Here is a 25,415-nt window from a genome sequence, read left to right on the forward strand (position 1 = left end):
TACACGGGATTATTAGACCCATTATTATACTATGGTACGTAATCATTTTACCCATGTATAATGCCCACGCTAGTTTTCCCCTCAAAACTGGGCAAAAAGAGTGTGCGTTATACACAGCAAAATATGGTAACTGTTCATTTCGAGGAGAAGGAGGGGAAGAAATGGCTAAATTAGCTGGATTTGTGCCTCAGTAAATAAGACAGGGAGTATGTTTCATGAAGAAGAAAGTCTGCAGGCCCTGGGGAACTTTGCTCTGGATTTTCGGCCACTTGGCCTAGCGTGTCCTGTGGCGGCCGAACACACGCCCATCACGGGGGCTGGTGGTGGCCTGGCCATGCGGAGCCTCACGTAGACCAAAGCTGTGACTCACTCTCCTTGCCCGGCAGAAAGAGAAATTTGAGATATTTACTGCTTTTTCAATAGTGATGACTGCACAGAAAATGCCAACTCTAGGCCACTGTGAGTTCCTTAAAAAGGAAAATAAGAATTTCGTGAAGAACGTGCTGTGTGGTCATTTGGGCAAAAGCCGGGTGTCCTGTAGAGAGCCTTGGCTACAGCCTTCCTGCAGGCGCCACTGCCTAGTGACCCTCTGTTGCCCCCATATTACCCTGTGTGGCAGCTGTTATTTTCCATGTGTTTGTGACAGAAATAACCCCTCCCGTCACCCAGCAGGGGCCTGACTGCTGAGGCTTCTGCAGTGAGGAAATAGCACAGGCCGAGCGGGTCAGGAGGGGCCTGGGCCTGCGGTCTGGGCGGCCTGGGCGGGGGCTCAGGGGGCCACCTGCCAAGCTGAACCCCAGACGGACGTTTAGAAGAAGTGAAAGAATGACGGGTCTCTGGGTGCCTGAAAGGGTTACTCCTCCTTAGACTGGCTATAAAAATGCTATTGGCCTTTACTCAGCAGGGCCAAAGTGCAGGCCGGATATCTTCTGTCTCCATTCAGTGCCTTTGTTATTTTGGCTGAGAGGAAGTGAGCGGCACATCTTTCCAGAGCAAGGATGGAGCAACAGCTTGAGATCAAGAAGGAAGGGGTAAGTGGGGTCCCGGGGAGGGGCGGGGAGCAGCCCACTCCGGGCCTGCGCAGCATCGCAAGGAGGACTTCCCGGGAGCTCCCGTCTCGGGTGGCCTGCCCCTCGCGGTTCCCCCAGCAGCTGGACTCTGGCAGGGACTAGAGAGAGCAGACATTTAGACACATTTGCCTTGAGAGCTACTTGGGGAACTGTTCTACCAGAACAGCCTCTACCAGTGCCCGTAAACGAACCAAAGGGACTCAAGGGGTCGTTAGTCCCCACTGCCTGAGGTGGGGTGGTTCTGAAGCCAGCAGCAGAATCCTTAGACATTGCTCGTGAGGTGGGCTTCCCCCCCGCCTTTGTTTTGACTCTGGCTTCAGACTTTTTGAATTAACCTTTTCAGTGAGTAACGTAACTCAGCCCGAGAGACTTTAGACTCAGAAAAGATGCTGCGAGATCTGAATGTCATTCAAGTCTGTAGCAGGGATTCCCTACCCTCTAGATGATAAGATTTGCTCTTTTCGGAGACTAAAGATGTTTCTGGACCTGCTGATATACCTTTAGAGTCCCTTGATTGAGGAAAATGCAAAAAGACAGAAAGATAATATGAATTCATTAACACTTTTCAGCAGTTTGTATTTTATTCGTCCCAATAGCGTCTGTTTATATTAATGGGAGGAGAGGTGCACATCTGTGCAAACCATTATTTATTCAGTCATGGGTGTGGGACCTTTGCCATAGGCACATTCGGAACAGGCTCTGTAGCTCATAGATTAAGAGCAGGTCTGGGAGTAGAGGTACCTGGAATTCATCCCTGCTCCATCCAGTTCTAAATGTGGGAACGTGGACAAGGTATTTAACTGCTCTGTGCCTCAGCTTTCTCATCTATAAAATGGGTATAATAACCATGCCATCTCATAGGGCAGTTAAATGAGATCATGCATGTGAATTACGTGCCAGGTGGAGAATCCCCCGTAAGTGGTCAGTCTTTTTGAGCATCCTTTGGAGTGAACACTGTCAATGTTTGGGCCGGGTAACTCTTTGCTGTGGGGCTGGCCTGTGTGCTGCTTCCCTGGCCGCCCCTCCCTGGCTGTCAGTGGCGCTCCTCACTGCTTCAGGGCGACTGAGCGCTTCACCTGGCTCATCACCTTTGATTTTCACAGCTACTAAGGCAGTGGTAGTCAAGTCCAGTGTTGGTCCCTCTGTTTTATAGAAAAGGGACTGGGAGGTAACATGAATTTAGGGGCTTGGTGGGGGTTTGGTCTGGGGAGGGCCCTGATCTGGTCAGTGCCCCCTCTTCAAACAGCAATGCCTCCCCCAGCTGTGCCCCCAGGTGACTGCAGAAAAATGACAACGCCCCCACATGGTGGTACCTGAAAATGAGCAGTCCGTTTTTAAAAGAAATGATTAAAATGGGCACAGGCAAAAGGTAGGGGCCGACTAGAGCTACCTGCTCCCTGGATTCTCCAGGGAAGGGAGTCTCCAGCGCCCACCCCAATGCAGGCTTCCCCTTGGGGTGTCCTGGAGGCAGACTTGCCCCTTGGCTTCCTGGGAGACATGGAACAAAACTGTCCCGCTGGCAACTGAGTGTGAGAGTCTGCGAATCATTAAGCGAAGCTGGGGGCAGATCTGGGAGCCGAGGAGAAGGGGAAGGACTGGCAAAGGCTGCAGGGAGCAGGCTCAGCTGCTTGGGGCTGCTCCGGCAGAGGGCGGGGCCTGGCTCTGTGCCCCCTGGGGACCGTGTGACCCTCGCCTCAGTGGCCTGCGGGTCCCTCACATGTGGAGAGAAAAGAATCTGCCCAGTACACATCGAGACCTTTCTTCCAGAAAAGAGACTCTTGGCCCAAAAGAAAAAAAATAAAATGGATTAGAATTAAAAGGTCAAAGTGCTTTGGAAATGAAAGTGCATGTTTTTTTGTGGTGCACCCCTGCCCCCCACTAGTTCAGTGTCATAGAGCAAGTACCTTTGCCACTGTGTCCTCACTGCACACCGGTGGGTGACTGACCCCAGGCCGGGCGTGGCTGTCCCTGAGTTTTATACACAGGGGCGGCAGCCATAGGTTTATTGGTGATGATAAAGAACTCCGTGCCAAAGCGTGCTTGAGTGTAGTGAGTGGACCACTAGAGTGTGTAAACAAGGAAAGCCGGCGATCCGAGCGCTCACAAGTCCGAGCCTAAGGGCCTGCCACCACGGTGATGTCCTTTTGACTTAATAAATCAATTGTAATGATCACAACTCACCTGTCTTTCTCCAGATGAACAACTATAAACCTACTTTTGCCCACCTGTGCATAGGAACTCATTTCTTCTTTTTTTTAATCCTCACCTGAAGACATGCTTATTGATTTTAGAGAAAGAGGAGAAGCGAGGGGGAGAGAGAGGGGAAGAGAAACGTGGATGTGGGAGAGAAACATCAATTGTTTGCCTTCCATACATGCCCCAACGGGGGATCGAACCCACAACCTAAGCAGGAGCTCTGACTGGGAATTGAACCCGGACTTCTTGGTGTACCCGATGACGCTCCAACCAACTGAGCCACACCAGCCGGGGCATGAACTCATTTCTCCTTCACATCAGTCCTGTGAGGAAGATAGTGTCATTGTCTCCATTTTCCAGGCGAAGGAAGCAAGACATAGAGAAGTTCAGTGACTGGCCCCAGGCCGCCCAGACAGCAGCAGGGCAGCCGGGGTGTGATCCCGTGGTCTCGGGCGCACCCGCCCCCACCCCCGCCCGCAGCGAGGAGACCAGGCACCTCCAGCCCTGAGATGCGCTGTCTCTCTCTCCTCTCCCCGCTCTCCACTCAGACATCAATGTCTGTTTGTAAAAATTGGAGTCCCACAGGGTGATAAAGTGGCAGAGTGTACATAAAACTCACTCCTCCAGGGAAGAAATTCCGGACAAGGAGACGTCGTGACTGAGAGTGTCTACGGTGGTGGAAACAGGCGTGGAGATGACTTCCCGAGGGAGCCCTTGTAGACAGGGCTTGCCCCCCAACCCCGCCCCGGGGGCCTCCCCTCCCCCTGCAGGGGGGGCTGCAGCCTGAGGTTGGCTGCGTCACCAGGGTCCCAGCGCCCTCAGCGGTGGCAGGACAGGGAGCCGCTTTACCGCGGGCACGAGAGATGGGGCTCCTGGTTTCTCCCAAATCCGAAAGGCGTACGAAGGGAAAGAAAAAAGAGAAGCGAAAAAAGAAAGCTTTAGCCTGGCTTTCTCTTACGTGCCTTTTTGTTGTGCTGTACCTCTATTGAGAATGTAACATAAAATTCACTGCTTTAAGTGTGCGGTTCAGTGTGTATTCACAGAACGGCACAAGCACAATCAAGTTTAGAACATTTTCATCACCCCTCCAAAATCTGTCCTCACTTTTAGTCGCTTCCTGCTCCCCCCAGCTCCTCCTCTTCTCCCCCGACTGTAGGCGACCACAGTCCTGCCTCCTCTGTCTGATTTGCCCACTCCGGCCAGTTCCCGCAGGCGGATCAGACAGCAGATGGCCGTCTGTGACCAGCCTCTGTCCCCACTGTGTTCTCCAGGCTCATCCACTTTGTAGCTCGGGTCAGCGCCTCATCCCTTTTCACGGCCAAGCAATGCTCCCCGGGATGACAGGCGTTCGTTCTGCTGTTCCTTGGTTCCTGGCCCTGTGGGTTGTCCCCGCTTTGGGCTCCTATGAATAATGCTGCTACAACATGCATGTTCAAATGTGTGCGAACGTGTTTTCGTGCCTTCTGGGTGCATGCCCAGGAGCGGAACGGCCGAGTCACGTGTTGGCACTATGTTTAGTTTTGGGAGGACCTGCCAGACCTTCCCAGAGCGGCTGCCTCGTCTTACTCTCCTACCAGAAGTGTCTGAGGGTTCCGATTTAGTCCACACTTCGTCAACACTTACCAGTACCTGCCTTAGTGATTTCGACCACGCTTGTGAGGGAGAAGTGCCCCACCTGTGCTACACCCCAGGTGGGGTGCATGTGGGTGTGTGCAGACGTGCCTCCTGCCTTCAGAAAACACAGTGGTGTGGCTACCACCCTGGGCCCCGCCTTCCCTCCTGGGCACCGTCACCTGCCACACCCCCCCCCCTTTCACGCTCTCCCCACACTGGTCCCAGAGGGCGGTGAGGGCTGAGGACTGGACGCCAGAGCCCACTGCTCCTTCTTCCTCACCAGAAGCTTCCTGTTGGGTTAACCGACTGTGAACCATCTGGTGGTGGAGGAGAGCCAGGGCCTCCTCACGCGGGTCTGCTCCTGCCCTGCGGAGGCCGACGAACCCCTCTGTCTTCTCAGGGCATCACGACAAAGCAGGAGTGACCCGTTCCTCCGCCTGTCCCACTTCTGGCCTCTCTCAAGAGGTCCTTTTTAGATTAGATGGGACAGTGCCCACGGGGAGATGGGAGCACCCCAGCTTGCCCTGGGAGGGGCATGTGCCCCGCGTGGCAGGATGTACCTGAATGAGGGTGCTGGAATGGCGGGTTCCAACCCTCGGATCCAGGCCCGGCCCAGTCAGCAGGTTCTCTCTCCAGCTGGAGGCTACAATAACTCTGGGGGTTGTTATCACCCCCATCTTAAATATTTAATTTATTTATGTTTAGAGAGAGGAAAAGGGAGGGAGAAAGAGAGGGAGAGAAACATCAGTGTGCAAGAGATACGTGGATTGGTTGTGCGCCATCGATTGGTTGCCTCTTGCACGCCCCCAACTGGTGACCGGGCCTGTAACCCAGGTGTGTGCCCTGATTAGGAATTGAACTTGAGACCTTTTGGTTCTCAGGCCGGCACTCAGTCCACCGAGCCGCACCAGCCAGGGCCCCCGATTTTAAAGAGGAGGAATCTGAAGATCATAGAAATTAAGCTAGAAGATGGCAGTGGGCAAATTCAAATGAGATCTGTAGATTCTAAAAGCAAAACTATTTCCACTTCTATTTTTCTCCCGCTTGTCAGGAGGGGATTGTCTTAAGTGAATGCTCCTTTTCCTGACACGTCCAAGGAAGGAGAGGAATATTATCACAGAATGTGTGCGGTTAGGGTCCCCAGAAGTCTATACTTGAAAACAGTTTCTCACTGTGCCCTCTGCCTGTCACAGGGGACTCTGCGGCTAGGGAGTTAACAAGTGGCCTGAAATGATTCAGATGGTTTGCATTCTCCCTCTTTGATTTTGGGGGGGCGTTCGTGTTTCGGGCGGTGCTCATGAGCACACGCAGCAGTCGTCCAGCAAACCCAGCAGGAGCAAGACAGACACTAGGTGGGGTGTTAGGGTAGCTCCGCCTGTGTCTTTCCGACCCACAGCTCTCAACACTGGGGGACACCTCCTTCATAGGAAGGTGGGGGACATTTAGCAACGTCTGGAGATATTTGAGTTGTCACAGGTAGGGCAGGGGTATTCCTGCAATGCTTACAGGACGCCCCCCACCCCGCCTCCATGACAGAATTATCCTTCCTAGTGCTGCCTGTGAGAAAGCCTGTCCTCACCCCCGGGGGTAGAGAGCAGGTTGCAGGACAGGGTGCCCACGGAGGTCTTCAGGTTCCACGCCGTCTTCCATGAGACGGTGCCGTGAGTGGGGCCCTCTGCCTCCCGACTAAGCCGTGGCCCCTCTCCATGCAGAGGCTGACACTCGTGCTTGCCCTGGCCACGCTGATTGCCGCCTTTGGGTCATCCTTCCAGTACGGGTACAATGTGGCCTCCATCAACTCCCCTGCTGAGGTAGGTCACTGTGGTGAGTGAGGCTCGGTCCCCAGGAAACGGGGAGGTGGGTTTGGAGCAGCCGGGGCCCAGGGGTGGCCGCCAGGGTGGGACGGCGCACGTGGAGGGCACACAATGGGCCCTCGAGCAAAGGGACAGGAACACCCATAAGATGCAGAAAGGGCCCCAGGGCGCTGGCAGGCACAGGGCCATGGGGATGAACCAGGTTCTGGCCAGACACACAGAGGGTGGTCCCCAATCTTCTACAATCTTGCAATGTATGGAGGGACCCAGGGGGAGGGGTCACCCCACAGTTGGGAAGATGGGAGTCAGTCCCCTCTGGTGTTCTAAATGTCCTGGCAGGTTGCCTACCAGAGGCCTCTCGGCCCTCCCAGGGCGCCCCCTGCTGACTGCCCCCAGTACCACTTTCTTCCACTTGATGCGGGTATCTGTGGGGCCGGGTTCTCCCCTGGCGGGCCGAATACGCACGCTGCTCTTTCTTCAAAACCAGGTCATGTTTTTTTGGTGTTCTGTTTTGCTCTGTTCTCCAGCTCATGAAAGAATTTTATAATGCGACCTACTATGATAGAAGCAGTGAGTACCTGAGCGACTTTTCCTTGACCCTTCTGTGGTCCATTTCTGTGTCCATGTTCCCCTTCGGAGGCCTCATCGGGTCCCTCATGGTTGGCCCCTTGGTGAACAAGTTTGGCAGGTAAGGAAAAGTGAATTTTCGACTCCGCAAATTCCTGACCCTGTCTGGACCCCATCTAGACCCCGTCAGAGTTTAAAACATAGGCCAGAAGCAGAAATTTTTATTGTAACACTAGGCGATACGGCCAACATGAATTGTTTTCTAATGTGGTCTTAAGACCATAAATTGACCAAGGGTTCAGGCACCTCGGCTGGGCCTTTGGGCTGGAAATGAACGTGCTTTGGGCTGGAAATGAACGTGGCAGGTCCCAGGCCCTGGGGTGGATACAGAAAGAACAGAGCGCTTCAAAGACCGGCACTTACACATGGTTAAGAAAAACACAAACAATTAAATCACACTTATCACATTCCCATGCAGACAGTTGAACAAGGACCTGCTCGCTCCACTTGTGGGCCGAACTGCAAGTTCTTCACTCAAGGGGAAGGGGTCCTGCGGGTCTGACAGGCTGGCCTGGCCCCCGATATCGACTACACAGGAGGACCTTGGGAGCTTGGACCCAAAACCAGGGGTTATATGTTCCTGGGAGCTCTATTTTTTAAGATTATTTATTTATGTATTTTAGAGAGAGGGGAAGGAAGAGAGAGAGAATCATCAGTGTGAGAAACACCAATCAGTTGCCTCTCACACACCCTCAACCAGGGACCTGGCCCCTAATCCAGGCAAGCGCCCTGACAGGGAATCGAACTGGCAACCTTTTGCTTTGCGGGACAACGTCCAACCCATGGAGCCAGCGCAGTCAGGGCAAGGAGAGGGGCTCCTGAATGCTGTTTATAACGAGCCTGGTCTCTCACGCCCACAGAATCGACCCAGGGGAGTGGGGTGACTTAAGGACCTTTTGGGGAATCAAACAGAGAGTGTCCAGTGCTTCTAGAATCAGGGACACAGGTATAAGCTCTGCCCTTGACGTTCACTGAGCTCACAGTGAGAGTCCCCCTGGCCCCTCAGGCTGTCACAGGGGTGCCTGACAACCCCAGCCATTTTGGAACTTTCACAGGAAATTAACCTGGACCAAGTTTTGCATACGACTTAGTCTCCAGGTGAAGGAACCGAGAAGTTAGTCTGTGTTGGTTTAGGAGGCAGAGTTCAAGAACACCCTGGTGTGCCCTGCACTGGGACTGGCCTCCTGGCCTGGTCGTTTGGTTTGGACTCTTCCAAAGGTGGAAAAAGAGGAGAGAACTTGGTTTTGGTACAGCAATAACGACAAAACACAACTTCAGCAGCAGCAGCAGCAGGACCTGACCTTTGTTAGTGGTGCCGGGCTCTATCCTGCACGTTTGTGGGGCTGTTCATTCCCCTCATCCTTCCAAAAGCCCCGACAGGAAATGAGGCCCGAGGCTGCGCTCCCAGAGACCTTGTAACAACCAAGAGGTCACACAGCAGGGAGGAAATTCTACCTGGGGGGGCGGTGCATGCCAGTCAGCACCCCGCTGTCCTTGAGGACAGCAGGCAAACATCTCAGTTTTCCGCTTATTTTTCAATTGTACATATAACGGTATCTGTCTTCTGTCAAATTTGTATTGTTCCAGTGGTCAGTTTTAACTCTAATGAATAGTTTTTGCTTTTTGTGTTATCAGACATATTTTCCTTCCTGAGGTCATAAGCATCGTAGTCTATAATTTAAGAAATAATTTGACCATTTTGCTTGTCCCAGATAGATCTGGAATTCTACTCTGCATACAGTGGGAGATGAGAAAAAGCTCATTGTTGTCCATGTGAAAAGTCGATTGTTTTACATTTATCTCATTTATGTTCTTTTACACTTCTGTGTTAATTTTTAAATCAGTTTATCAAACCCCCTGAGAAAAAGATTCTGCTTGGCCTTGCTTTGAGATTATCACAGGATTTTAGGGGATGTCACCTTCATCAGCCTCCATAAGTTCTATGTATAGTTTGTTAAGCTTTTTTTAAAAAAAAAATCACAATTGCATGGACTTCTTTTGTAGCTTCAACCAATGATCTTATATTTTCCCGCAGTATAATCTTTAATATGGTGCTTTTAACATTGAAAGGTCTTTCCATGAGCGGTAGAATTCCATCTCCTGCTGTTCATCGAGGACTTTTGCATCTATGTTGATGCGTGAGGTCAGCCTACACTTTCTTCTAATGACCTCACCCAGGCTGGGTTTGCAGGTCACACCAAAAATCCTGTCGGCTTGTGACCGCGGCAGACTTGTACTGTGTCCTGGACAGTGCATGATGCTGTCACCGAGTGGACCCTGGGTGAGCTTTCATTACAGGGACGCATGGATCCTTAGACCGAGCTGGCTGACGTTTTGTCCTGCAGGAAAGGGACCTTGCTGCTGAACAATGTCTTCTCCATCGTGCCTGCCATCTTAATGGGATGCAGCGAAGTTGCCAAGTCCTTTGAGATGATAATCGTGTCTAGACTTCTGGTGGGCATCTGTGCAGGTGAGCGACGCTGTGCCGTGCTGGGGTGGAGAACAGACTCAGGGAGGGAGGCCGGGGTCTCTGAGGCGCCGATGTTCAAGCTGTCCCTCAGCTGCCATCTCGAATGACGCTCAAGCCCCTGCATCCGTCTCTGGCATGGAGAGTGGGCATATCTTCCTGCAATGTCTCCTGTGAAGACGGCTGCTCTCTGAAAGACTGCAGTACAGAGTCTCAGTTTTGGGGGGCAGCAGGTGGTCCTTCCGGTCCAGTCCCGTATCTTGGTGTTTTCCAAACAGCAGGTCGGGACCAGATAGTGGGTGGTGGCGGCTACTTAGTAAGAGCATTTTCTTTTGTAAAATAGAGTCAATTGCGCCACAGGCACTAAAGGGAAGGATTGTCTTTGGAAACTTTGGTTTCGGTTACTCATCTGTGCGTGTGTGTGACGTACATTGCTATGTGAAATGTGCTTCTGTAGCTCTTACCGTGGGTCATGGTCCAAAAAGTTTAGGAAACAACCTAACAGGTGGGACCCTCTAACAGGAAGGAGTTACCAACAGCAACCTCTCAACGTTCATAGGGGCATTTAAAGTTCCACTTCCCTTATTCCCTCCATGGCCACCTGCTGAGTGGTGTGAGCTCCTCACACCTGAGGTCTCTCCCCCGGCAAACCCTGGAGCTGATTGGCAAACCTGGCAGAGAGCTGGGCTGCCCCAGGCTGTTCTTTATCCTCAGGCCGTTCAGAAAATCCCCCCAGACAGTTGCTTCCGACTGAAGAGAGCTGGGGAAGCCCGGCCGTGGCCTTCCCTCAAGTTCACGTTCTTTTGTAGGCATGATTTGCCAGGCCGCTCAAGGTGAGCGAGGTGCCTGGGTGTAGAGCTAGGGGGTGTCACTCCTGGGGCTGAGCACGTGCTGGTGGGCACCTCACTTGTCTGTTCCACGTGGCCCTGGCATTGCCAAATAACTCAGTTCTCCTTCCAAACATGGGGATAGGGACACACGGCTGATTTCGCCAGATGTGAGCAGACTTCTGGGCTGAGGGAGCTGACCGCCGAGGAGATGGGCAGGAGGCCAGTGTTGGGGGAAGTGACGGGGACCTGTGGGGCTGGGGAGAAGCAGAGGAGAAGAAGACGCCAGAAGAGAGTCAAGGTCATCTCAGGGCCAGAACGGCGACCGCCTGGCAAACCTCACTTGTGACTTGTGACAGAGGGCAGCAGGACAGGCCCCTGCCATCCTGGCCTGGGCCCCGCGAGCACCTGGCCCTGCCCACCTGCTCACTCTTTCCTGCCGGGACTCTGCTTTATGTGCAATGGATGCTTCCTAGAAGTTATCAGCAGGGCCCAGAGGCCGTCACCTTCCCATTGACCATCCAGAGTCAGGTCTTCCAGGGAAGCCTTCAGCTCCAGGGGGTAACAGATCCCGGTTAAAAATCCCAGCCTTGGCTCTGAAATTTGCATTCCTTTATGTCAGCGGCTCTCAACCTTTGGGCCTCAGGACCCCTTGCTCTTAAAATATTTAAGGGCTCCCAAGAGCTCTCACTCATGTGGGTTCTCTTGATCAGTATTCACCATATTGGGAACTGCAACAAAGAAATATATTAACTCATTTAAAAATAGCAATAATAAGCCCTGGCCATTAGTTCAGTTGGTTCAAGTATCGTCCTAATAAGCTAAGGTTGTGGGTTGAATCCCCAGTCAGGGCACATAGAAGAAGCAACCAATGAGTGCATGAACACACGGAACCACAAATCAGTGTTTCCTCTCTCTCTCCCCAGCCTCCCTAGAATTAAGAAATAAAGACATTTTAAAATAGTAATAATAAGCCTGTTACATGTCTTTATGAAAATAACTATTTTCTAAAGCAAAAATTTTGTGAGAAAGGTCGCTGTTGCTTTACAGTTTTACGGCTCTTTCATGTCTGGCTTCATGAAGGGCAGCCAGTTCTCAAACCTGCTCCTGTGTCCTGCCGGTTCTGATACCCCGGGGTGCGTGGCGTCGCCCCCCCCCTCCCCCGGAACACTGCGAGGATGGGATTGCAGCAAGCATCTCGGGAGGGTCCTGAAAGTTCGTTTTGATCTCGCAGACCCCCTGGGGAGGTGTCAGGAGACCCCTGTGTCCTCAGACCATGCCTGGAGGACACAGCAGAGGCATCAGTTGTCCGTGGTGAATCCTTTCCCAACCTCCCGAGAAAGTTGGAAAAGTGTGAAACCAAGCTCCTTGGCTAAGGACAAAAGCAGCAAACAGCCGCTCTGACCATCACAGCAAGAGGGAAACACCGCGAGGGCTTCCAGGGGGTCCCGGTGGCCAGCTGCTCCTCAGCAGCTGCCTGGCCAGAACCCAGGTGCTTTGCCTGGGGGATGGGAACTTCAAAGGCCACTTTCTCTGACCCTGGTTCCAGCACAGGTTGGAGGAGGTCACCCCATGGAGTCATTTTTAAGACAAAATAGAGACCAACAGGAAGGGGGTCCTACCTCTTCACAAGCTGCGGGATGTCTCACTCTTCAGTGCCCATCTTCATCGGGGTTGGAATGTCCTGGCCTTAGGACTCGGCCACCAGGGCCTGAGCGGTGTGACCGGGGAGCCCTCCCCAGGCTTTTGGGTGCTGGGCCCGCAGGCGCCCCCCTCCCAAGACGACTAAGAGCTGCTCCAGAGACGGCGCCTCTTTGCTCCGAAAATCAGGAGGAATCAGTGATGGAGGGCGAGGTCTCTTTACAAACACTATGCAGGAACATCCTTGGGCTCAATTGCAAAGCCTGACAACCTGACCTGCGATTCCATCCTCCGCGTTACCAAATTCTGCTCATTGCCAGAAGCTCCACCCTCCACTCCCTGCAACTCACCCTCCTCCTGGCCTCCCCCTGGGCGGAGCCTGGCTCTCAGACCCCGCCTCTTCCTGAGCTTTACCAGGCCTAGTAACGACCCACCTGACCTTCCTCCGAGGTTCCCAGCCTTTTGAAGGGCTCTAAGCTAATTAAATGTGGTAGTATACGTACAGAAACTTTGGAGCCTGTGAAATTAATCCTACCTGTTCTTACAGGTATCCAACGCCAGTAAGATGGGAAAACGTGTCCCCTTAAATACTGGGAATCCTGAACTAGCCTGGGCATTGCATGCACCCCAGCCAGCAGTTGTTCCACAATAGAGTTTCTGATGCTTGGGATAAGCAGCTTCGGGGACTCTGCACCAGCTTCCTATGTGATACACTGACTCAGGAGGCGAAGCTGGTGGGCGGGGGACCTTGACCTTTCACTGGTAGATCCCCCCAAGGAGCAAGAGAGCGGAGAGTGTCTGGCTCACACCCTGCGTTTCTTTGCCGGACCAACCAGTGGGTGGGGGAGGCCTGCAGCCAGGTGTGCCTGGGTGACGCCAGTCAGGAAACATAGGCACCCGTCCCTGCCCTTCTTTGGTTGAACTGTCTTCTCTTTCCTCAAAGGTTAAAGTACCAAGAATTAAAAGCGGTGTTTGCTTACTTCGGCCATTCGGTTTTGAGAAAGACTCAGCCCAAAGGACGTGCTCGCTGAGTGAGAATGAGTCTATTTGAAGGCCTGGCCCGTCCCTGCCAGACTCAGTTTCCTGATCGTGTTTTTATTTCTCCTTCCTCCTAGGTCTGTCTTCCAACGTTGTCCCCATGTACTTAGGGGAGCTGGCCCCCAAGAACCTGAGGGGGGCCCTGGGCGTGATGCCCCAGCTCTTCATCACTGTCGGCATCCTTGTGGCCCAGATCTTCGGCCTTCGGACCCTCCTCGCCACCAAGGAAGGTAGGCTCGGTTTGCCTGCGGGGCCCCAGCCCTCCCTCTGCCCAGCCAGACATTCCTGGGAGCCAGGCTTTCCTCTGAAATCAGCTGGCTGTCCTTCTAGGCCCCCACCTGGCCACAACCCCACACGGTTGTGGGGATGGAGTGGCTGACATATTTTAGTCCCTCTTAGGACACTGGTGAGGTGGCTTTGAGCGAGCAGGAAGCACAGCTGTCTGGCTTTCTCTCAGCCAGACAGTGACAGTCAACACACAGGCTGGGGTCATGGTGACGGCAGGCTGGTCTCTGCACCAGTAGCCTCCAGGCTCCTCCTCCCGGCAGCACCACCGCCAGGGGGCTGTGTGTGGTCAGCTTGCATGCGACCCAGTCCGTGGGCCAGGCAAGGAGTCACAGGGCCACCCAGATCCTGCCTCCAGAGCCATACACCCCGTCCTAAGAGCCTAGGGCCTGGCATATAGTAGGTGCACAGTAACTCATAACCGTCATTGTGTTTGCGTGACCTCCCCTTTCTCTGTCTCCGGGCTCAAACCTCTGAAAGGAAAATCAGCATTAATAACACCTGTCAGTGTGTATAAAGTGCTCGTTGAGGGCCAGGCACAAGATCTTCTGTATCAGTTCATTAATCCCCTGAGCAACGTGGAAAACACACACTGGTGTTGTACCCATTTTGCAGATGCAAAACTGTGGCATAGAGAGATTGGGTAACATGTTCAAGGTCTCATTCGGACACAAACCCAGACAGCTCAACCACCTTTTTAGGCCAGGTTTAACCACCGTTCTTTCCCACCTTTTAGTCCCCATTGGAGGGAGCGGGGACCAGGGTGGAGGAGGTAGGTCCCCATCTTCTGGCGATGGCGCGGGAACAAGCGGCAGGGCCCAGAGCGACTGCCCTGGCGTCGGTGTGCGGGAGGGGCCTCAGAGAGGGCCTGCCCCTGTGCAGAGCAGCACTGGGCTCCCGGCAGGGGCAGAGGGTGTGAACGTGTGGAAGTTCTCTGCTCATCTGGGGCACCATACATGTTGTGTTGGGCTGCATTCCGTGCCCATCTTCGCTGAGACTCTGACATGACCAGGGTCACAGAGGGCAGGGCATGGCCTCATTCATCTTGGACTCCCCAGCACAGTCCCTGGCACAGAATAGGTGCTCAAAGAACAAGGGAGGGAGGGAGGGAGGGAGGCCCAAAGAGAACAGGTCAGAGAGGGAGCATCAGAGAGGGAGCGGCAGTCACGGTGCAATGTTGGGGGGTCAGGACTGAAATGCGGGGTCTGGATTTGGTAGTTCAAGGTCTCAGAAGATTTTCTTTTTTTATATATATATATATTTTTAATTTTTTATTGATTATCCTGTTACAGTTGTTCTATTCCCCCTTTCATTCCCCTCCACCCTACCCCCCCATCCCCACCATTACCCCCCCCTTTAGTTTATGACCATGTGTCTCAAGTCCTTTAGATTCTATATTTCCCATGCTATTCTTGCCCCCCCCTTCTATTTTCTATCTGCTGTCTATGCTACTTGTTTTCTGTACCTTCTCCCCCCTTCTCCTCCTCCCACTCCCCTGTTGCTAACCCTCCTTGAGATCTTCATTCCTATGTTTCCACTCCTGATCTAGCTGTCCTTTTAGTTTGCTTTTGTTTTAGGTGTGGTTGTTAATAACTGTGAGTTTGTTGTCCTTTCACTGTTCATGTTTCTTTAACTTCTTTTTCTTAGATAAGTCCCTTTAACATTTCATATAATAAGGGCTTGGTGATGATGAACTCCTTGAATTTGATCTTATCTGAGAAGCACTTTATCTGCCCTTCCATTCTAAATGAAAGTTTTGCTGGATAGAGCAATCTTGGTTGTAGGTCTTTGGTTTTCATGACTTGGAATACCTCTTTCCAGCCCCTTCTTGCCTGTAAGGTCTCTTTTGAGAAATCTGCTGACAGTCTGATGGGGACTCCTTTGTAGGTGACTGTCCCCTTAGCTCTTGCTGCTTCTAGGATTCTCTCCTTCATTTTAATTTTGGCTAATGTAATTATGATGTGCCTTGGTGTGTTCCTTCTTGGGTCCAATTTCTTTGGGACTCTCTGAGCTTCCTGGATTTCCTGGAAGTCTATTTCCTTTGCCAGATTGGGGAAATTCTCCTTTATTATTTGTTCAAATAAGTTTTCCACTGGTGGCTGTGCCTTTCCCCCTTCTGGTACCCCTATAATTCGGATGTTGGAGCGTTTAAAGATGTCCTGGAGGTTCCTAAGACTCTCCTCATTTCTTTGAATTCTTGCTTCTTGACTCTTTTCTGTTTGGCCATTATTTGCTTTCTTCTGGTCCATTCCATTGATTTGAGTCCCAGTTTCCTTTTCATTGCTATTGGTGTCCTGTGCAATTCCATTCATTTCAGTTAGTTTCACCTTCATATATTTGTCTAATTTGTGGCTATAATCAACCAGTTCTGTGAGGATCCTGATGACCAGTGTTTTAAACTGTGCATCTGAGAGTTTTGCTATTTCTTCATTGCTTAGATCTATAGGCTCTGGGGCTTTGAGATCTTCCTGCGCCATTTTTGGTCTGTTTGTGCCCTTTAAGTGTGAGAAGCGGTGCCTTGGACTCCCAGGTCGCTGGGTTGTGACGCTGTATGTGGGGGCGTGGTCAGAGCGGGGAAATGGCGACCCCCTCTGCTGTTTTGCACCACTGGGTGAGGAGCAGCACCTGAGGTGGTTCACCTGGGCCGGGCCACTCAGAGTCGCTGGGTTATGATGCTGTATGTGGAGGTGGGGTCAGAGCAGGGAAATGGCGGCGCCCTCCACTGCCGCCTGCCACAGGGACCCGCCGGGCCCCGGTCCAACCGCCCACTTCCTCACCTGTCCACCCGCGCACAAATGCGGGACCACAGTCAACACGCAGCACCGCTCCCCCGCTGTCTCCCCCACGGTCGCTCGCTCGGTCGCTCACTAGGTCCAACCCTGCGCCTGGATTCCGCGCACCTGAGTCCGTCTGACCGAGTTTTCCTGTGCAATCCCGCTTCACCAGCCGCTGGTTTCTCCCCTTACCGGTCAGGCTGAAGAATTTATTGTTAACGGACTTCTGAAAAGTTCAATTTTCTGTGTTCTGGCTGTGTTTTCTGTTGCTAATATTTAGTTGTCTCTAAACTTGGTTGTGTGAGAAGGCACGGCACATCCACCTATGCCTCCATCTTGGCGGAAGAAGTCTCTCAGAAGATTTTCAGTGTAGGGGTGAGTGGGTGTGGGGACCAGCGGCCAGACAGCGGTGGCCCGAGTGGGAGGTGAGTGCACACTTGCCATGAAGGCGTGAAGCAGGATTAGTGAGGCCCAGGTTCACAACTGAGATCAGGAAGAGATGGTCCAGCCTGTGGGGGGTGGGGGGGTTGGGCAGCAGTTGAACTTGACATTGCATAGCACTCATTTTCTTGGTGAAGAGCCATGGGGTTACGGGATGGGGGAGGTTCAGAGGTTGAAACATGACTTGAAATAGATGGTGTCTAAATGGTGGGTGTTCTTCATTTATTTTGCTTCCATTTCCATGGCTGGAATCTATTTAATAAGAGACAGTGGTGAACTTCTGGTTGTCGGGCGGCCCTCACCTCCCCTCACCTCAGTTTGACTGAGAATCTGCAACCAGTGGTTCAGAGGGCCCAGGGTTCAACATACCTGAGCTCAAATCTTGCTCCTAAATAACTGCTCTTGGACAAGGGGCCTAAACCCTCGGGGCCTCAGTGTTTGCACACGCAAAATGGGGTGCGTCCTGGTGCCCACCTGTCAACATCGCTGGGATGGAGAAGTAGGGTCACCCGTGAAGAGCTGACTGACGAGTGTCCAGCACAGAGATGTCCATGGTCATCCCCGACAGCAAGCCGGAGGGGGTGGTGAGTCAGGGCATTAGTAGCTCCTAGAAGGAACTACTCACTCACGGACATATTTTCACTGTGAGATAAAGCCCACAGAAGAAAGAACGCATGAAACACAAATGTACATTTAGTCAGAGAGAAACCATACGCCCGCGTGACCACCACCCCGGTCCAGAGCCAGGGCTGAGCCAGCCCCCGGAAGCCCGTGGTGTGCTCCGTGATCGTACCTTCCCACCCCGAAAGGCCCCGCTGTGTTTACGTCAATGACCGTCTCCTCCTTGCTGTGCCCTGTGGTCTCACCACCTTTCCCAAGCACAGAGCTCATCTCCCCTTTCTGGGCCTTCCCCGGTGGGACCCTCCGAGTAGCTGACGGTGCCTGGCACCGCATTTGCGAGACAGGCTCCTTGGCATCTTGCTTCATTTACACTGCAGTATAGAATTGCACGTGGTGAACACGCCACAGTTTACACAGCTCTTCCACCCCCACGGCGCCTGCACTGCTTTACTGTATGTCCAGGGTTGCTCTGACCATTCCAGTCAGGGCGTCCTGGTGGCCCGGGCACGTGCCCGAGCAGGACTGTTGGGTGAGTGGGGAGGGCGTCCAGCACCGCCAGCTGGGAGCTGTCCGGCCAGACTGTCGTCTTAAGATTCCACACCACGTCCACACGACGAGAGTGTGGAGACTTCCCATCTGCCCACATTCTCACCAGCACTTGGGGGTGTCGGAGTTTTTCATTCATCCACCTGGGAGGTGGGCACTGGCCCTTCGTCGCTGTCCCAGGTGCCATCCTAGGGGCTGGGGACGTGGGGAATGAGAAAGACCAAGGTCCTGCCCCCTCAGAGCCTGGTGGCAGCACCGATCAGGGCAACGGGACTGGGCGGCCATCCGGGTGCCGTGGGGGTGGCAGCAGGGAGGGGCAGGACTCTTGGCTGGGGTTTGGGGCCTCTGTGGAAGGTAGCGTTGCAGCTGCACTCATGGGAGGCACTGGCTTCCTCGCAGGCTGGCCCATCCTCCTCGCTGTGACCGGGATCCCGGCTGTCATGCAGCTTCTGCTGCTGCCCTTCTTCCCCGAGAGCCCCAGGTACCTGCTGACTAAGAAGAAAGACCAGACAGCTGCCAAGAAAGGTAAGGCTGTCCCGTGGGAGGAGGGACAGGGCCCATGTTGTCACATCTTTGCTCTGGGGAAGCGGCGGCCCAGCCTCAGACTGGCCCCCCCCCACTGCCCCTTCCCTTAGCACTGCAGACGCTGCGTGGCTGGGAAGAGGTAGACGCTGAGATGGAGGAAATTCGACAGGAGGACGAGGCCGAGAGGGCCGCCGGCTCCATCTCCGTGATAAAGCTGTTCAAGCTGAGGTCCCTGCGGTGGCAGGTCATCTCCATCATCATCCTCATGGCTGGCCAGCAGCTGTCGGGAGTGAACGCGGTAGGGGGGCAGCCAGGGGCTGGGGCAGCGGGCAGCACCCAGGCCGAGGCAGGGGGAGCCCCACCAACCTCTGGGCTTGCCTTCCAGATCTACTACTACGCAGACCAGATCTACCGGAGCTCAGGGGTGAAGGAGAATGACATCCAGTACGTGACGGCGGGCACGGGGGCCGTCAACGTGGTCATGACCGTGTGCGCCGTGAGTGCCCTGGGGACCGAGGCCTAGCAGCTGCTGTGGGTGGAGGGCGCCTCAAGACTCGGGGTCCTAGCTGAGAAAGGAACCCAAGGCTGAGGCAGCAACACACCCCTCGGCCCCTTCCTGCTCAGCCTCCGGGCCCCTCAGAAAGGGGGGTGCTCCTGGGATGGGCCAGGAGCTTCCAGCGAAGGCAGCTCCGGCAGGAGCAGGCCTGGTGGGTGTTGGGGCTCCTGAACCTCCCTGCCTTTCTGGGGCCTCTTCCCTTCCAGGTGGTCGTGGTGGAGCTTTTGGGAAGGAGATTCCTGGTCCTCCTGGGCTTCTCCACCTGCTTCATTGCCTGCTGTGTGCTGACGGTCGCTCTGGTTCTGCAGGTGAGCGGGGTGGGGCCCAGGTGCACCACAAGCGACCCCTAGACCCACCCCCAGGAGCCCACTTCCCACCAATCTTCCAGTGGCACCGAGTGTCACTGCCTGCTGAAGGGGGAGCCAGACAGAGAACCGGCCCTCTGGGAGGCCAGATTCCAGACGCTCCCCATCCCGGCCATCTCTGCTTCACCAGGTGTGATCGAACTCTTTCTCCCCCACAGGACACAGTATCCTGGATGCCTTACCTCAGTATCACCTGTGTCATCGTCTACGTCATAGGACACGCCCTGGGGCCCAGTATGTACTCCAGGACTGGTTCTATGCTTCCGTTGCCCTCCCCACCCCCTGCACTGTCTGCTGTAGACACTCCTGGCTTGAGCTCCTTGGAGGGGCTCAGGGAAGGCCCGTCTTGCTGCTGCAGCAGGGTCTGGGCAGAGCATGGCCAGGGCGAGAACGGTCAAGCCGTCCGTGTGGGCTGAGGCATGTTTTCCTGGGATTGGCCGTGAGAGCCTTACAGGTGGTCACAGGCCCTCTTTAGGGACATCATAGGATGTCACTTATTGTGCTGAATTCTTGCCTTTGGCCTTCTCACACTGCTCGCGCACAGGACAGGGAGTACTGAAGACGCGCCGCCCCTACCTTATCTCCTTGCCCACGGCAGGGGCTCCAGCACCCTTGGTGTGGGCTTGCTCTTCCTCGAGGGAGTACAGCTGTCCCTCTTGCCCCCCAAGGTCCCATCCCCGCGCTGCTTGTCACTGAGATCTTCCTGCAGTCCTCCCGGCCCTCTGCCTTCATGGTGGGGGGCAGCGTCCACTGGATCTCCAACTTTACCGTGGGCTTGCTCTTCCCCTTCATCCAAGTAAGTGTGACCCCGGGGGCCCTGGACTGCACAACCCTCAAGCAGGAAAGGGAAAACCTTTTCGAGAAAGTGAGCCTGGCTCATCTCCCCACAGGACGGCCTCGGAGCCTACAGCTTCATCCTCTTTGCTGGAATATGCTTCCTCACCACCATCTACACATTCCTGGTTATCCCTGAGACCAAGGGCAAGACGTTCATGGAGATCAACCAGATTTTCGCCAAGAAGAACAAGGTGTCAGAGGTGCACCCAGAAAAGGAGGAACTGAAGGACCTTCCGCCCTCCACTTTGGAGGAGTAACTCAAGAGGAGGAGCCTGTTAAGTGGGTCTGTGCCGAGCTCTCTTCTTGGGGCTTTTTTCTGACTAATAGCTGCCTGTACATATTCAGAACTAGGACGAGTCCAGGGTGGAGCGCAGGCCCACCGGGACTGCCTGAAGGGCTTCTGCGCGTTTCTCAAAGCCAGGCTGTCTCTCCTCAGCCTGACCCAGCACCAACCCCGAGTCAGTGAGCCGCCGGCCCTCCCCCGTGGCCTGGCCAGCCATCGTGCGGCTCCGGTGACACCAGCTCTTGGGACAGAAATCATTACCGTGCTGGTCAAATAGAAGGGATCCAATCTGGCCAGAGAAACAAACTCTTCTCCAGTCCCGTGGGTCTTCCGGGGGCCACGGGTGTGTGTGCAGAGCAGAAACTCCTTCTCTGGTGAGATCCGGCTCCAGAATCACCACCCTTGGCGAGTGCAGTGTCAGGAGTAAGGATGCCCAGGAAGTTGGGGAACAGTTCCCTGCGGAGACTTTAACCAAGTCGGAGATGATTGACCCTGAATTGTATTGTTAGAAGACAATGCAGTCGCCTCTGTGTACTCAATAAAACAAATGTGATCGCTCTCACCAAGACCTGGTGCTTCTCTGTGCTCCGGTGGCTGCACCTGAGTCTCAGCCCCGCAGAGCGTGGGTCTGGCCGGTCGCGTTTCTCCCAGAATCTCCACTGTGCAGTGCAGGAAGGGAGGAGGCCCGGGGGGCCATTTCTCCTGAAAGAAGGAGAGACCTGAGAGACAAGGTGGTTGCCAAGCTGTGAGTTTTTGAAATTTAAGATCGAGGAAGCCACTGCCTGTCCCCCTGTGCATGGTGAACAGCGTGGGGCCCTGAGGTGAGGCGGGGAGGGAGGAAGGGGGAAGAGTGTTCCCCGCGGATGCAGCGGAGCCTGCAGCTTTGCGTAAAGACCTGCGCGTGTTAAAGTGACGTGTTCGAGAAGGCCCAGAAAACTTGGTGGCGTGGAAAGGGAACCTGGAGGGAGCACCTGAATAGAAAATCTGGTATTGGGGGCGACTGAAGGGGATCAGAAACAGCTTCGAGGGAGTAGGATAAAGCGTTCAATAACGAGCAAGGGTGTTGAGGGCCCAGACAAAGTAAATAGCGCTGGGCGACAGCAATGAGGAAAACCGAGTCGTGGAAGGAGGGGTGGGAAGGAAGAGGGAGCAGCAGAAGGGACTGAGAGGGAGACGGGGGTCAGCAGTTTTCCTCCACCCGGTTGGAAGGTCACTTTCACAGAAGATGAACAGGGCCAGCCAGGTGGGCCCGGCCGACAGGGCAGGCAGCAGGGGCAAATGTGTCCTGAAGCGAGAGAGGGCTGGCCAAGGTGCAGGCAGTGACGAGGACTCAGGGCAGAGAGGGAGAGGCGACAGGAAGGAGATTCCTAGGCTAGGGTGTCCTGAGCTGATCTGCCATTTGGAGTCCTTCCAGCTTTCTGGGAGGAGATCAGACCCTTTCCCAACCATCTCCAACTGGGTTCAAGCCCCAGGTCTGCCTGGGAGCGCCCTGGTGCACACAGGGAGATACTGGCAGGTGGGGGGTGGAACTCTATCAAACGAGGGGCGCAGGGGCCACCAAAGAAGGCCCAGCTGCAGCTCTGGCATCTTCTGGGGCCGGAAAAGGAAGTGTCCATTGGACTTGATGACGCAGCCCCCTCAGGAGAGCCTGTCTGAGCGGCGTGAGGGCCGAGGGTCCCGCTGGGGTGACCGCAGGGAAAACACCAGCGCCTACACTTGTCTTTATTTCTCCCTCCCTCCCCAATTCCCGGCTGAGTGTGTGTTTTTTTTATCACACTACACATACATGTGTATCCCTTATAAGCAACAAATATGCATATACTGGAGATTTGTGTTCAAAATTTTATTCCTGATGGATGAGGTAAATGGAAAAGGTTTGGAGACCAGAGGGGTCAGGCTGACTACAAGGTAAGTGAGGTCAAAGGAGCAATGACACTCTGGAAGAATTGAAAAAGCGTTAGGACATCGGAGGTCCCTTGGATGCAGGTCAAGGTCAGTCAAGTTCAGGGCAGTTAGCTGGAGAAGGAGTTGGAGATGGAGGAGGGGCTATAGACCCCCAATTGTTCACCGCTGTATCCACCACGCTGAGAGCAGTGCTGGCTCACAGCAGGGGCCCCAGGAACATTCGGAATGGATGGCCGGCTGGTTGGAAACAGGGAAGGCGGGACAGAGTGAGGCCCAGCGATAGGCGTCACTGGGGAGGCGCTGCCCCACCCCACCCCCCGTGGGGACACAGCGTCCCAGGGCAGGCAGCTGGAAGGCAGAGTTCACAAATGGTTTCCACACTTCTGGATGTCACTGACCCAAAGTGGGTGATCTAACACTGGCTGCCTACATTTTATTTTGCAAGCAAAACCACTAAAAAATGAATAAATCAATCACTCCCAACTACCATCAGAATGAGAAATAGGCGATTTTTTAAAGGGCATTTTGATGCCCTTTTTAAAAGGGCATTCCTGGTTATCCCTGAGACCAAGGACAAGACGTTCATGGAGATCAACCAGATCTTCGCCAAGAACAAGGTGTCAGAGATGTACCCAGAAAAGGAGGGACTGAAGGACCTTCCACCCTCCACTTTGGAGGAGCCTGTCAAGTGGATCTGTGCCGAGCTCCCTTCTTGGGGCTTTTTTCTGACTAATAGCTGCCTGTACATATTCAGAACTAGGACGAGTCCAGGGTGGAGCGCAGGCCCCACCGGGACTGCCTGAAGGGCTTCTGCGCATTTCTCAAAGCCTTCTGTCTTCCTCCAGTCCAGCCAGGAAATGAAAACCATAAGCAAAAAGGAATCATGGGACAGTGAGAGCTGACCACACGGAAGCCCACTGTGTCCAGCTTTGCATCTGCCCTGCACCGTCTTTACCAGCTGAGCAGCTGGACAGTGTCTCGCAAGGAGCTAGGCCCGCGTTAATAATGTCAAATGAGTGAATGCTAACTCAGTGGCCTTCCAGGAAAAGGCAAACAAACCAACTGTGAGCTGAGGCTCCAAGAACAGTGAGGTCTGTACTGGAACAGAAGCTGGGGTGTCTTGGACGGAAGCAGAGGGAGCACCATAACTCAAGGACATTCATTCATTCATTCATTCATTCATTCAACCAGTATTTTAGAACACCTGCTACGTGCCAGGCAGTGGATATAATGGATCTAACAGCCAAGAACAGGTAAACAAATACTTAAGATCATTTCAGGTAGCACTTGGGGTAAAGCGAGGGAGATGGTCTGGCAAGGGCTGGTTTGCTTTAGCAAGGCTGGTCATAGGGAGGACGTCTGCTCGCCCACCCAGGCGAAGACCCTGAGGCTGAAAAGCCACCTCCAGAAACCAGGCATGGAGAAAGGCCAAAGAAAGGCGCCGGCCACCCCAGTCTGGTCAGGAATAGAGTGTAAAACTTCTTTCTGATGGTTTTTAATCCTCACCCAAGGATATGTTTATTGATTTTATCATTTTTTAAAAATTGTATTTATTTTTTAGAGAGAGAGAAAGGGAAGGAGAAAGAGGGAGAGATAATGAGAGAGGCATCCAATAGACATTGCTCTCACACAGAGATCTCTCTGTGTGAGATGTCTCTCGCGTCCCCACCTGGGGACCCAGCCCACAACCCAGGCATGTGCCCTGACTGGGAACTGAACCTGCCACTTTTCAGTTCACAGGCTGGCACTCCATCCACTGAGCCACACCAGCCAAAGGCTGTTTATTGATTTTAGAGAGACAGAGAGAAAGAGACATCAGTTGCCTCCCATATAAACCCTGATCAGGGATTGAACCTGTGACCCAGATATGTGCCCTGACCAGAAATCAAACCCGCAACCTTTTGGTGTACAGTACAATCTTCCGACCAACCAGGCCACTTGACCAGGATCAATCAATAAAGTTCGTTAAGGGGAAGTTATATATGAGGCAAGTCTTGGGTGGCTGCGACATGAAATGACTCCCTGGGCTGCTCGGCAAGTACCTAGAGTAGAGGGAGCACCGAGCAGGCACAGGTACTAACTAGTACGTGAGTGCGACCAGGTACGGGAAGTTACATGCGTGACCAGGCGGGGACTGCAGGCTGTTCCAGGACCCACTGCACAGCCGGAGGCTCGGGAGGGGGGCTGGTTTATGCTGAATGAACATCAGTGACAACCAGTCTCTCAGGTGAGTGTCACAGTGAGTGGTCTCCCAGGTCCGGCCCAGGCCCACTCGTGGGTCTGGCAGCAGCCCCACCACGGAACAGTCCCTCCTTCACAGCGGACTTCCCCGAGGGGGTGACGTTCAGCTGGGACCCAGGGGAGGATGTTTCAAGTAGAAGGAACAGCAGGAAGGAGCTTGGGTTTGCAATCCGCTTGACTTTGTTACTGTGGTCGACTTAGAAAGGCAGGGGAGACACCCAGAGTTAGCCAGCGCCGTCGCCATCCCGTGAGAGCAATGGGACCAGCCAGGCAGGAGGCACAGTGAAGGAGCGCAGGACTCCACACGGCGGTAGAGCCGACCGGCCTGGTGGGCCAGCACTCAGGAGACTTCGGAGCAAACTGAAAGGTGGCTGCGGTCCCCCGCAGTGTGCCCAGGTCCTGATCCCCAGACCCGTGACTGTGTTTTGGGACGTGGCAAAGGGGAATTGAAATTGCAGGTGGCATGAAGGTTGCTGATCGGCTGACTCTGAGATGGGAGAGTATTGTGCATTATTCAAGGGGACCCGATGTGGCCGCGTTGAAGAGGGAGACCCGGGAAGACAGCCGCACAAGAAAGACTCAGTCTCCGGTTGAGGCGTTGAAGAGGGAGGAAGGGGCCACGAGCCAGAGAGTGCAGGGGCCTCCAGCAGCTGGAAAAGGCCAGGAAACGGGTCCTCCCTGGAGCCTCCCGGGAGGCACACAGCTCCGCGGACACCTCGGTTTTAGCCCCAGGAGACCCGAG

The 25,415-nt window shown here is 54.0% G+C and overlaps 1 protein-coding gene across 1 annotated transcript; it reads left to right on the top strand.

Moving 5' to 3' along the window:
- The first annotated feature begins 688 nt into the window (after nt 1-688).
- Nucleotides 689-21,089, top strand: SLC2A5 (solute carrier family 2 member 5). Its single transcript, XM_037165713.2, has 12 exons — nt 689-1,031; nt 6,593-6,691; nt 7,222-7,382; nt 9,667-9,791; nt 13,372-13,524; nt 18,361-18,486; nt 18,597-18,784; nt 18,872-18,982; nt 19,249-19,350; nt 19,566-19,641; nt 20,076-20,203; nt 20,298-21,089. Exons 1-12 carry the CDS (start codon nt 999-1,001, stop codon nt 20,499-20,501), a joined length of 1,506 nt encoding a protein of 501 aa, XP_037021608.1. The 5' UTR covers nt 689-998; the 3' UTR covers nt 20,502-21,089.
- The last annotated feature ends 4,326 nt before the right edge of the window (nt 21,090-25,415 follow it).

The sequence above is a fragment of the Artibeus jamaicensis genome, unplaced genomic scaffold, assembly GCF_021234435.1.
Source record: "Artibeus jamaicensis isolate MK-2021 breed Jamaican fruit bat unplaced genomic scaffold, CSHL_Jam_final scaffold_847, whole genome shotgun sequence".
Classification (NCBI taxonomy): domain Eukaryota; kingdom Metazoa; phylum Chordata; class Mammalia; order Chiroptera; family Phyllostomidae; genus Artibeus; species Artibeus jamaicensis.

What these genes read in the sequence shown, in the direction of transcription:
- SLC2A5 (XM_037165713.2), top strand. Translation starts at nt 999, where the DNA reads ATGGAGCAACAGCTTGAGATCAAGAAGGAAGGG. An exon ending in TGGTCATGACCGTGTGCGCC is followed by an intron (nt 18,983 to 19,248) that starts GTGAGTGCCCTG and finishes CTTCCCTTCCAG; the next exon opens with GTGGTCGTGGTGGAGCTTTT. An exon ending in TGCTCTTCCCCTTCATCCAA is followed by an intron (nt 20,204 to 20,297) that starts GTAAGTGTGACC and finishes ATCTCCCCACAG; the next exon opens with GACGGCCTCGGAGCCTACAG.